General features: G+C 41.5%; 1 protein-coding gene across 1 annotated transcript; it reads left to right on the forward strand.

Moving 5' to 3' along the window:
• Window positions 1-8,035: 8,035 nt before the first annotated feature.
• Window positions 8,036-9,409, forward strand: LOC309845761 (olfactory receptor 2F1-like; the record flags this gene model as incomplete). The annotated part of the gene is made up of 1 exon (XM_082694095.1): window positions 8,036-9,409. Exon 1 carries the CDS (start codon window positions 8,468-8,470, stop codon window positions 9,407-9,409), a length of 942 nt encoding a protein of 313 aa, XP_082550221.1. The 5' UTR covers window positions 8,036-8,467.
• Between the last annotated feature and the right edge of the window lie 3,247 nt (window positions 9,410-12,656).

Genomic DNA, 12,656 nt, shown 5'->3' on the forward strand with positions numbered 1-12,656 from the left:
GTTCCTGGCAACTAAGTTGCAGGATATATGTCCCAATTCTGCATGCCTCCAATGTGGTATAGAATGAGACAACCTGCTAAGGGAGGATCAGCATTTTAGAAAGGAGGGGCAAAAAAAGTGAAGTTCCTTAGCTAGGGCCCCAGAAGGAATTGGAGTTGGTTCTTGGAGGTGGGTGGTAGTGGTGGTGGTGGTGGTGGTGTGTGTGGGTGGGTGGGGGGGATCACATCAGAAAACCCTGATGGGGGACCATTTCAACACAAAGATTGCCACTGAGCCCTGACAATGCCACAGACTTCCAACAGTGATGTCAAGGGCAAGATCTAGATTCTCAACAGAAAGGCTATGTACATATTCATAGATAAGAGTAAATGCCCAACTGCAGAGAGGAGGACCAGTATGAGCATGAGGTAAGAGTGATTCTACACCCCCAACCCAAGTCCTGCCATATTCCATAGTATCAGTTTTCTCTTCTACACAAACGTCACCTCAAGAAAAGGAGAAAAAAAAATAAGCCATTCTGATCAAAGGTTAAATTTTGAATTAATTAAATATTTACTTGGAAAAATTATTTTAAGTTAAAAGAGACTGTACTGTAGGAAACTAAGATATTTTTAATTGGCATGCTATATTGTTTGCTTTTCCCCCCTTTCCATACTACCCATCAGGATGTAGACTTAGAGAGATAAGATCATTACTGAAAACAAGGAAGGTATATTTTCACTGAACATCCAAGAAGAATGTATTTACCCCATCTAAAGGAAAGCTGATCTTTTTTTTTTTTTTTTGGCAAGTTGATCTTGAAATAAAGGTTGTCTGGACGTCCTGTGTGCTGTCAATCTATTAAGGAAAGACTTCTTTTCCAGAAAGGAGCTGTACTGTACCTGTCCAATGTCAATACACAGTAAGGAAATTATACAGAGTTCCAAGGAAATGGTTCTTTTTTTTTTTTTAAGATTTTATTCATTTATCTGACAGACAAAGATCACAAGTAGGCAGAGACAGGCAGAGAGAGAGGAGGAAGCAGGCTCCCTGTTGAGCAGAAAGCCTGATGCTGGGGCAGGATCCCATGTCCCTGGGATCCTGACCTGAGCTGAAGGCAGAGGCTTTAACCCACTGAGCCACCCAGGCATCCCCAAGGAGATGCTTCTTATACAGTGCTTGGTACTCATTAAATATTAGTTGCCAAATCTTCCCTTTCTCATCGCATCTCCCCTCCCTCCAACTTAAGGGGTTTCCCCCAAGTTGCATATTTGCTTAGGCGCAGAGAGAAGATCAAAGCACAGAAATACCATTTAAGCAATTTTACTGGGGTGTCCCTAGGTGGCTCAATCAGTTAAGCAACCCACTTCTGATTCTGGCTCAGCTCATGACCTCCTAGGTCCTGGGATCAGGCCCACCTCAGGCTCCATGCTCAGTGGGGAGTCTGCTTGAGATTCTCTCCCTCTTCCTCTGCCCAACCCCCACTCAGGCAATAGAGTTCTTTCTCTCTCTCTAATAAATAAATCTTTAAAAAAATGTTTTGCTAGTGTGTAGAAAGATAGGACACTGAAGAGTATTCAGACCCTCTCATGACAGCTAATTAGTAATAAGCTGTGTATCCGAGGCTATTAAAACTGCCATCAAGTACAGCAGTCATCAGCCTTCCTGTCAAGGTACCTCTTGACATTTCATTAGGGAAAGATGGGAAAAAGCTAATTCTGGTAAAAAACAAACAAACAAAATAAGACCAACCAAGTGGAAAGAATGGGAATGGGAAATGTGCATAACTGAAAACCAGATATAGTAGTTCAATGGAAGTGAATAAACTATTCACAGCAACAGGAAATTCTTGTGGCAAGGAGATAGTGGGTGTAGAAGTAGGGGGTAGAGAAGTGGGTGAGGGCACTGCAATTCCAAAAGAGTAAAGAGAAAGATCTGACAAGCAGCAGGTCTGGGGCTACATAGGCTGTGCAGGAAGTGAATTATCTCCAAGGGCTAGGGGTCCCAATAGTATATAAAATACTGATTGCCAATGAAACTCCTGGTGTGGATCAGGCTCAAAGGAGACAATTATTCCTATCTCCTCAAGACCACAGTCTGGAACCCACAGCAGCCTATTCCAGCCTCAGACCCCATTTCCAGGATGAAAGCAGAATACTGTAATGTCCACACTAATAAAGAGACTTCCAGAACTGCAGAATCCTTAGCAGTCTAATACAATCCTTGTTTCACAAATGATGAAACTGAGATCCAGGGAGTTTAAATGACATGCCCAAAGTCACAGAGCAATTCATACCAAAGCCAGAGCAAAAAACATTTGTCCTGTCCCTGGTCCAGAGTGTTTACCACAATAGGCTATTTATAAATCCAACTTACATGGCCTAAATTACATAAAACCTGCCATCATATCTACTTTCCTGAGGCAGAATTATAGTGATACCTTCCTTCTACCATAATACTCACCCATGTTACTCAAAGGCCACTCAGTACTGATAGACTTGAGCCAGTGAACTGATTTCTCAGCATTCCTGTCTCATTAAGCTACACCTATATCAATAATAATCTTTAAAAGATCACTGGGATTCTTCTTAGAAAATATATTATGTTTATTGTAGATATTTTTCAAAATATGAACAAAAATAGAAATACCTGCAAACCTATTACCAGAGATAACCTGTTAATAGTTTTGATCATGCTTCCAGTTCTGCATTTCTAACTTTAAATACATCAAACTGTATCTATATTATTTTATACAATATAGGATCATACTGAACCTATAATTTTCTAACCTTATTTTTTTCATCCAGTTACAGACACCTGTGTTCAGAAAAGTAGGAAAGATGCATTTTTATTTTGCCAGCAAGGAGATATTTTCATTAGATGATCATACACTACGTCATCTGGGGAAGATGGTATCCAAAAGTTCTTTTCCTTTATACTTGGCTCCTCTACATCAGACCATATTGAGTCTACCTTCAATGTGCATCACAAGGCCCACCTGGCAGGGGTCACTCTCTCTTCTCCTTCATGGTATCCTCAGACTTCCACCTCTGTCATCCTCCTCTCAGACAGAAGGTCACATCAGCTTTTGCTGTCAGTGGACCTTAAGGTTAGGACAGCTTCAGGTCCTTAGTGTCCTGAGCTTTGTTATGTGATAGGAGGCGCAGAGGTGAACCTGAGGGAAGAAGAAATAAAAGTACCATTTCCCAGTCTGTTGTCATTAGAGTAACAAATCTTCAAAATAATTAAATCATTATCTTGTGGATATTGATTATTGTAGAAAAATTCTAGTAAGTTACTTGCTAATAACATCTCTGTTTTTAAAAAAACTAAATTTTAAAAAAATGTGTTTTTTGTTCCTATCTTCTCAAAGACTTATGTTCTATTGCACAGAACCGATAGGTAAGTATTGGGAATAAAACCCATCCTGACCCATTCTTTTCTCTGCTCCTTCTAAGTAATTTCAGTAAAGAAATTAAAACTTTGTGGAAGATGATCAAAAACCAGGAAATCAAGCTTAGTGAGACATAGGAAAACTTCTGGTGGTATGAAAATATGCAAAGGAAACACAACTTAACAGAAACGTGATATCTGGGGCGCCTGGGTGGCTCAGTGTGTTAAAGCCTCTGCCTTCGGCTCAGGTCATGATCCCAGGGTCCTGGGATCGAGCCCCGCATCAGGCTCTCTGCTCTGCGGGGAGCCTGCTTCCTCTGTCTCTCTGCCTACTTGTGATCTCTGTCAAATAAATAAATAAAATATTAAGAAAGAAAGAAAGAAAGAAAGAAAGAAAGAAAGAAAGAAAGAAAGAAAGAAAGAAAGGTAGGTAGGTGATATTTGAGAGCACTGGGGAGTCTACAGAAATATTTTCATGACTGTGAACCTGGAACTTCTCAGTGGCTTCTAGGCCATAGACATGGTGGTTTTACCATGCAATCTTACTCACCACTCCCTGGTCACTAAAACTAGGTATGTGGAAAGAAGGGAGAAGGTGCACTCATCTTCTTCCCTTAGAAAGACCGGGCTCTGAAATTTCAGCTCCTCTTCTCTTTCCCAATTAATTTCAATCCCTTACCACCAACTCAGAGTAAATATTTCTGTCTCCTGACTCATCAAAAGTTCTCAACAATGCCATAGCCTTTAAGGACAGTGAATGATCCAAAAGTCAGAGAAGGCAGGGCTCATTAGTCTGAGAACTAGAAGGACAATTAAAAATGGAGATAAAATATGTTCAGAATGTTTATCCCATAGGGAACTAAGAAGTATGGGGAGCTGTGGTTGCAGGGAAGTAGCTGGGGGTAGGGGTGAATAAAGGTACACACCAAGAACAAGTAATTGGCCTCTGGAGATTCTCATGTTCTAAAAAGTTACCAGCTTAGACTGAGAAAGTAAAAAGTCCATCCCCCAGAAGAGAATGGACTACTGCTTCAAGGCTTTCTAAGAAATGTGCCACTTTCTCATTCAAAAGGAATTATGTACATGAGATGAGCACTGAACCTCGGTGAGTCCCCTACAGGAAGGTTGAGAGGAGGTGAGAGAAGAGCCCAAATTCCTGGGAGCAGTTAGGACTGCCCTGGGATTCTCCCCCATGTTTTTCTCACTATTATAGTTGGAGGCTCTTTGATTTTTCCCATGACCCAGAAAATGTAGCTCATTGTTTTCCAGCCCCTCAACAGAGTCCCGGGTCTTGGTCAGTCACCCAATCAACAGTATAAACTGAAGTGCTCAGTATATACAGAGACACATTCGAAACACTCAAGAGAAAGACAACTATCATATGATCTCCCTGATATGAGGAAGTGGTGATGCAACATGGGGGCTTAAGTGGGTAGGAGAAGAATCAATGAAACAAGATGGGATTGGGAGGGAGACAAACCATAAGTGACTCTTAATCTCACAAAACAAACTGAGGGTTGCTGGGGGGAGGGGGGTTGGGAGAAGGGGGGTGGAGTTATGGACATTGGGGAGGGTATGTGCTTTGATGAGTGCTGTGAAGTGTGTAAACCTGGCGATTCACAGACCTGTACCCCTGGGGATAAAAATATATGTTTATAAAAAATTAAAAATTAAAAAAAAAAGAGTGGAGGTCAAAAGGGATACATCTCTTTTCTGAGCCTCAAGACACTTGCATTATGTTGGAGATAAGAAGGAATGCAAAAGGGCTGAGCTTCATTACTATAAGAACCAAACTTAGACATAAGCCTATCTTTTTTCGAAAAAGAGGAAGGTGAATATTCTTATCCATTAAGAAGCATAATGCTTTGGCGAAGGAAGGTAGGTATGTTAGGGGTCATCCAACTCTGGGAATTCCCTGGGTCCAGCTTTGGAAAAAAGCTTTGACCCAAGCGGATGTTCCATTTCTGTCTGCAAGGCTCCTTCTCTATTTCCTGATCTTCTGGTTCTCAAGTCAACCTGATCCCATTCAGTGGCACTTCCCCATAGTTACATGTGATATGAATGCTTTGATCCCCAAACCCAGTAACCTATAATATCTTAGTGCCCATAGCCTCACTAGCTATGCATTCTTAGAGTAATCAAAGATTGAAGGATTTCTTTTCCCCTCTTACATTGCTTTAAAGTATAGCTTACATATATTCACTTTCTGCAGACCGTTAGAGCTGGAGAAATCTTGGTGTCTACCTTACTTGCTCATTCTGCAGATGAAGAAAATATGCTTCATAAAGGTAGGGATCTACAATGATATCTAGATGGTTTGTGGATACAGGTAGAAACCCAGGCCTCCTTACTACCCGTCTACGTGAACCTTAAACTGCATCTACTTTTTCAAAAAGCAAATGCACTGGTTGTTTCTTTATTCAGCTTTATTATTTCTACATATCTGCCTGGGTATTTAAATAGTCCGACTCTATGTCTCCAATTACCAGACTTGGTAGCTTCCTTTGAAAACTCTAGTAAGTCATGATAACTCACCCTCTCTATTCTTTGGCCAGGCTGAATTCTTGGAGAGGGAGACAAGGCTGCAGTGATCTTGTTACTCATCTCCTGTCACTGGACCAGGCATTATTTGGTGCTCAGTAAATGTTCTCTAAGTAAATCTAAGTGGAATGAAATTCTCTAATCCCATAAAGCTGAGAACAAGACCATCTATTAGTAAATAATAGTTTATAGCCATCTAAAAACAGCATATTTCAAATTTTATTGGGAAAAAATATATTGAGTTCATACTGCTTGTAGAGCACAGTACTATCCACTGGGGATATAAGCAAACTCACTACCTTAGTTCTTTGCTTATTGGAACAGGGTCTCTATAAGTAAGTTATTTAGGCACTATGATGTATTGCAAAGGGGATTTATATTTATGTATATACTGTTAACTTTCTGGCCTCTACAGCACATATTCATACTGTTTCTTGTCTCTGTATCACTGGGCAGAATTTACTCCAGTGAAATTGACTTGCTGAGTATAACAATAGCCAGTTATAATTACTTAGTACTTTGCAAAACACATTCATGATCATTTCTTCATCTAATCTTACTCAAAATATTGTGAGGTAGGCATTATTATCATTCCCACATTTCAAATGAAGAAACTGAAGCTCAGGGAGGTCAAGTAACTAGCCCAGGAGACTTAGCAGGTTAATAGAAGAGGCAAATTAGAACTTGGATGCCTTGACTTCTCATTCAGAGCTTTTCCCACTCACTACACATATTTCTCTACATGGCAAGATAGCTGTGCTGGGCCTCTAATCTAAGATTCCTCAGGTATCTCCCTTCTAGTCCATATCCTTCCACAACTCCTTCCCACCCCTTACTATGGGAGCTGAGAATGTGTCATGCACACTTAAAACTTGGTGCCAGCTTGGTTCCCAGGAAGATACGACACATGGGCTGACCACCTTACTCCTGTTCTTTGGTTTCCTCATCTATACAATGAAATGAATGAAGTATGTGATCTGTATGGCTCCTTTCGCTTCTCACATGCTTGATTTTCTTATATATTAACCAGGCTCTTATGAAGGGAATCTGAATCCATAACAGTAACTCTGAAGGGTTGAATTCTGGAAGCTTAGCAGGCTACAGATCATAGAAGATCAGAGTGGAGCTATTTCCTCTGGCTGATACAAGGACTTGGCTTTTCGGGCAGCCAAATTCTCCCTGGGGTGGTGTTCAAAACCCAGCCACCAACCACCATCTTCTGGTGAACGGGGCCTCCAAACCTGAGAATCTAGTGTTAATTTCTTTTTTGTGTTTTGTTTCTGTAGTGAAGCCCTCTGGCCACTGCAGGACAAGAGCTGAAGGGAAAGTGAGAGATGCCTGCTCCTCCCAGGTTCTCTGCTCTCCACAGGCCACTGTTACCAGCCAGAAGAAATCTCAATCAGATTACCCTTTTCAGTTCTATTGTACTTGATTCTGTGGATCTTTACTGTTGATGTATTCCTTTTGTCCTTTCTTTGGTTGACTCATTTGACAGTCACAGATTTTATTTTAAAGTTTCTTATTTGATTCTTTTGTACTGTTGATTTTCTAAACATAAGTTCCTAACATTGAGAGGCATTCTATGCTAGAAGTTGGATGAAAGCATAGTGCCTCATAGACTCAAATATTTTTACTAAATGAATTAATTTATTAACTGTTTTAAGAGCAGAAAATACACCTTGAGATTATATTCTATTAAGAAAAACTGGTGGAATTTAATTCTATTTTTATAGTGGGCTGGTGAACATGTTGGAAGGGAGTTAATCCAACACAATCCTAGCTAAGAAAGAATTCATTCCCTCTGAAAGATTCAGTGGATTTCAGTCAGTTCATATTCAGTAGGAATATGATCATTGATTTCCAAAAGCCCTCACTGCATTATTTTGTTAATCATTTACTTAAGCATCTAAATAAATATCTGCAGCTTACTATGTAAATTGCACATTATTGAGAAGTAAGACATAACCAGTGGTAATTTAATTATAGCCACAAATTTAATTAAACTAGTAACCTTGTTCTTCTCTTTCAAAATACTTAGCACAATTATACTTAATTAATTTTTGTAATTATTAATTTAATCTTGGTGTTCCTGATTAAATTACAAGAACCAAGAAAGCACGACTCAAGTTTCCATCTTTCTTGTTCCCAGGCAGGTGTCTGATATCTAGCATAGGCCCTAGCACGCACAGAGACTAAACAGATGCTGGCTTCAAACCAGATCTGCCTTTCTTCCCTATCTTCCACTTCCTTCCTTTTCTGATGTCCAAACTTTCTTCCCTAGTTTTTCTTTGTTTTTTAACTTTCTTTTTTGTCTTTCCTTCTTTCCTTTTCTACCACTTTTTTTTTTTCTTTCCTTGTACTGTGAATGATCACCTCCTCTGTAATTATAACCATGCTGGGTCCTAGCCACAAAAGGATGACCAGAACAGGGACTTTGTCCTTAAGAGAATCTCAATCTAGTTGAGAGTCCAGCTGTCCCTTCCTCCTAAAGTGAGACCTTTACTTACCCCTCTCTGCCTTTGCTCCTCTCCTGGCAGCCTGATCCACCTGCTTCATGAGGAGGGACAACCTGACCTGGGAAAGTGAGTTTGTCCTCCTGGGGCTCTCCAGTGACAGGCAGACCCAGGCTGGACTGTTTGTCCTATTTGGGGCCGTCTATCTGCTGACCCTGCTGGGCAATGGGCTCATCATCCTCCTGATCGGACTGGATGCACGACTGCACCTGCCTATGTACTTCTTCCTCTGCAACCTCTCGGTGGTGGACATTTGCTATACCTCTAGTGGTGTCCCCCAGATGCTGGTGCACTTCCTGCTGGAAAAGAAGACCATCTCCTTCACCCGGTGTGGGACCCAACTCTTCTTCTCACTGGCCCTGGGGGGTACTGAGTTCTTGCTGCTGGCTGCTATGGCCTATGACCGCTACATGGCTATCTGTGACCCCTTGCGCTATGTGGCAGTGATGAGCCCAAGGTGCTGCATTGGGCTGGCAGCTGTCTCTTGGTTTGTAGGCGTGGTGAATTCTGTGGTGGAGACAGTGGTCACCATGCGCCTGCCTACCTGTGGACATCATGTGCTGAACCATGTGGCCTGTGAGACACTGGCATTCGTCCGCTTGGCCTGCGTTGACATCACCCTCAACCAGGTGGTCATATTGGCCTCCAGTGTGGTGGTGCTGCTGGTGCCCTGCTGCCTGGTCTCACTGTCCTATGCCTACATTGTGGCAGCCATTCTACGGATCCACTCTACTGGGGGACGCCGCAAAGCCTTTGGGACCTGTGCCTCCCACCTCACTGTGGTTTCCATGTCTTATGGGATGGCCCTGGTTACCTACATGCAGCCCTACTCCACAGCCTCGGCTGAGCAGGACAAGGTGGTGGTGCTCTTCTATGGTGTGGTGACCCCCATGCTGAATCCACTCATCTACAGTTTACGGAACAAAGAGATGAAGGCTGCCCTGAGTCGAGTTCTGATGAGCAGTTCTGAATCAAAACTTTAGTATATAACTTTGTCTTAAGAGGCCTCACTCTGAAGACCATAGATCTTGGAGTGTGTGTCTTCAGCATAATGGATGCATGTGTCTGTGCATGTGCATGGTGTAAGGGAGCAGGTAGGAGGACCACAGTCTGTTCCACTCACTATCGTTTGAGGTAACAATGAAATGGATTATATCCCTGGGCTCTATTTTTGGTCCCTAACTTATAAAAATGTGAATTATAATTTACAAATACATACACACTACAGAAAACTAAATTAAAAAAAAAAAAAAGATACCCCAGCAGCATATATGAATTAGAAAAGAAGATCAAATCAGAAGTCAGGTCAATGCACAAAACTTGTGCCAGGAAAGTATATTTCCTTCAAAAATCTACAACTGTATGTTTAAGCTTTCCTATAATCAATGAGAAAAGAGAGGGAAGGTGGGAGCTGTAATTTACAAAATTCACTGTGCCCAAGGGATGGAACAGGCATTGGGCCAGAGGTGCAAAGGTCACCCATGTGACTCACACATGGTCCAGCCCAGCTCAGCAGGGTGGGGAATTCACACAGGGACATGCAGCCAAAGACGTAGTAATAATCCACACAGCCCTGATGAACAGGACTGGACTGTGCATGAGTCATCTGAACATCAGTCTACATGCCTCCACGCTCTCGGGCTTGCAGTGGTGGCAAATGGCTGGCCAAAAAGTCAAGCCTTCAGAACCTCAAACACATACTTTCTACACAATCAGGTCTAAGGATGTACTCTTCTGAAAAGAGAGATGTGTTCAGAATTTACAGTTGACTATCATGCCACACACCATCAGAGGTGAGCCAAGTGAGCTACTCAGCAAGGAATCTGTTTCCAAGTTTGCTCTACTCTGGTAACACAATGAGTGACTGAGCACTAAACATTCTAATCCAGAAAGTGAAATAGAGATAATTTTGTCCAGAAAAATATTTAGAACATTTAAAAATTAAAGTATCTCTTACCTAAATATTACAGATATCTGGTTTGTCTTCCCATAAATAAATTAAAAAAAAAAAAAACATAAATTGAGCGGTGTCTGGGGAGGCTCAGTCCAATAAGCGACTGCCTTCGTATCAGGTCATGATCCCAAGGTCCTAGAATGACAGCCCCACAACAGCATCTGGTGACCTACTCAGCAGGGAGTCTGCTTCTTCCTCTCTCTCCTCACCCCACTAATGTTCTCTCTCACTCTGCTCTCTAAGAAATAAATAAAATATTTTAAAATTAAAAAAAATAAATAAATTGAGAATAATTCAAACTTCTAATCAATCTGCTGAGAAAAGGCCAAAAGTTTGTGGAGGAGGAAATGGAGTATCTTTTTATTTTTTTATTATTTTTACTTTTTTAAGTAGGCTCCATGCACAACATGGAGCCCAATGTAGAGCCCAACACAGGGCTTAAACTCAAGACCTGAGCTGAGATCAAGGGTCAGATGCTTAACCCACTGGAGTGCCTTTTTAAATTCTAGTAAAATCTTTTTTTTTTAATCGAGATAAAATTCACGTAACATATGAGTTATGATTTTTACCATTTTAAAGTGTACAACTTGGTAGCATTTAGTATATTCACCATGTTGTTCAACCTTCTGTCTCTCTAGTTCTAAAACATTGTCATCACTCCAAAAGGGAACCTCATACCCTTTAAGCAGACCTTCTCCATTCCTCCCTTCACCCAGGTGCTGGCAAGCCTGATCTGCTTTCTGCCTTTATGGATTTGCCTATTTTAGATACTTAACAGAAATGGATTCAATACCTTTCATCCCTTCATCAGCCTCTCTTCCTCCCTGCTCCCACTCCCATGGAAGGCACTCAGCCCCATCTCCAGTCAAAATGTTTTAACTCATCATCATTTTTAGATTCTTCTATAACTATTAAGTTCTCTTCCCAAATCAACAAATTATCTTTTCCTTTCTCTAGTGCCTCCGTGTTTAGGTGCTTGTCTGCTCTTTACCAGTGTCTGCATTTTGCACAGCAAGGAAACCTCAGTTTTCTCTTTAGTTAGTAAGGAAGAACAAATCACAAGCTCTTACAGTTTAATGTATTTTCTTTTATCTTCATCACATACCAGTGGAGCATCTAGCACCGAGCAGTGTGATACCCTAGTCTACGATAAAATGGAAGGAGGTCAGGTATCTAATGAACTGGGCCACCAGTTGGCTGGCCTCTCCAAACTGCTTTTCAGCCAGTTTCCTTGCATCACTTTGCAGCAGCTCCAAGTCCCCCCAGAGCAGCATCTTAAGCACTACCCACTTCCTGACATCACCCTCCCCCCAACAAAAATCAAACCTGTCACACAAATCATTCTGTGGGTGTGTTGCTCCCCACCACCTGCTGTCATACACTCCACCCTCCAAGTGATCACACACATGATATAGCAGGAAGAACATGGAATAGGGTCCTCTGATTCCAGACCCAGTTCCAGCTCTGAGCTTAGCTGGCAAAACCACCTCAAAGAATCACTCCTGCTCCCTGAACCTCAGTTTCCTCATTCTGCAAAATGACAAGGTAGATATGAAGATCCTAAAAGTTCTTTCCAGCTTGTTTTCCCTTCTGTTCTCATTTTGCATTTCCTTCTCTTCCCTGGTGAGAATTTCAGTTAATGGTGTTCTGGACACTCAGGAGCCACATTTGGGAAGTAAATTTGGCTACTTACTGCAGTGTTGAAGGAAATAGGCTCAGTGGGAATAGGGCTCCATCTCAGGTACAGGGCTCAGAAAATCAGTGGGGTACCCTGCCAAAGCCAGTCTACTCTGAGCATTTTCTACAGTGACACCTTCTGGACACAGAAGGACTGAAAGGAAGGAAACTGGCTAGACAGAGGTGCTTCCAGGGACTCCGTGCTCTTCCCCCCCATCCAGCCATAAGCCTAATCTTTGAGTTAGAAAGAGAGCCTGGTTAGAAAAACTTGGGTTGAATTGTTTTCATTTCCATATCATTGGATTCTATGACTCATCTCTCATTATCTCTCATACAGATCCTTCTCATTTAGATAATTTATGAAGGGTTTTCTCACACAAAATCTCACTTGATATTTACTACTTCTTCCCAGGGTCTAAGATACTCTGAAATACTGTTTTTGGGCAAGACCTAAGAAAGTAAGACTAAGGAAAGACCCAACACACACACAAAAAGGCAACATACCAAGGATCACTTTTTCACTGATCCAGTGGAATTTCAGGCAAATCATTTGAACTCTTGACCTCAACTTTTTCTAACAAAGAATGAGAAGTTTAGCT

This window comes from Mustela nivalis (genome assembly GCF_964662115.1).
Source record: "Mustela nivalis genome assembly, chromosome: 12".
Classification (NCBI taxonomy): domain Eukaryota; kingdom Metazoa; phylum Chordata; class Mammalia; order Carnivora; family Mustelidae; genus Mustela; species Mustela nivalis.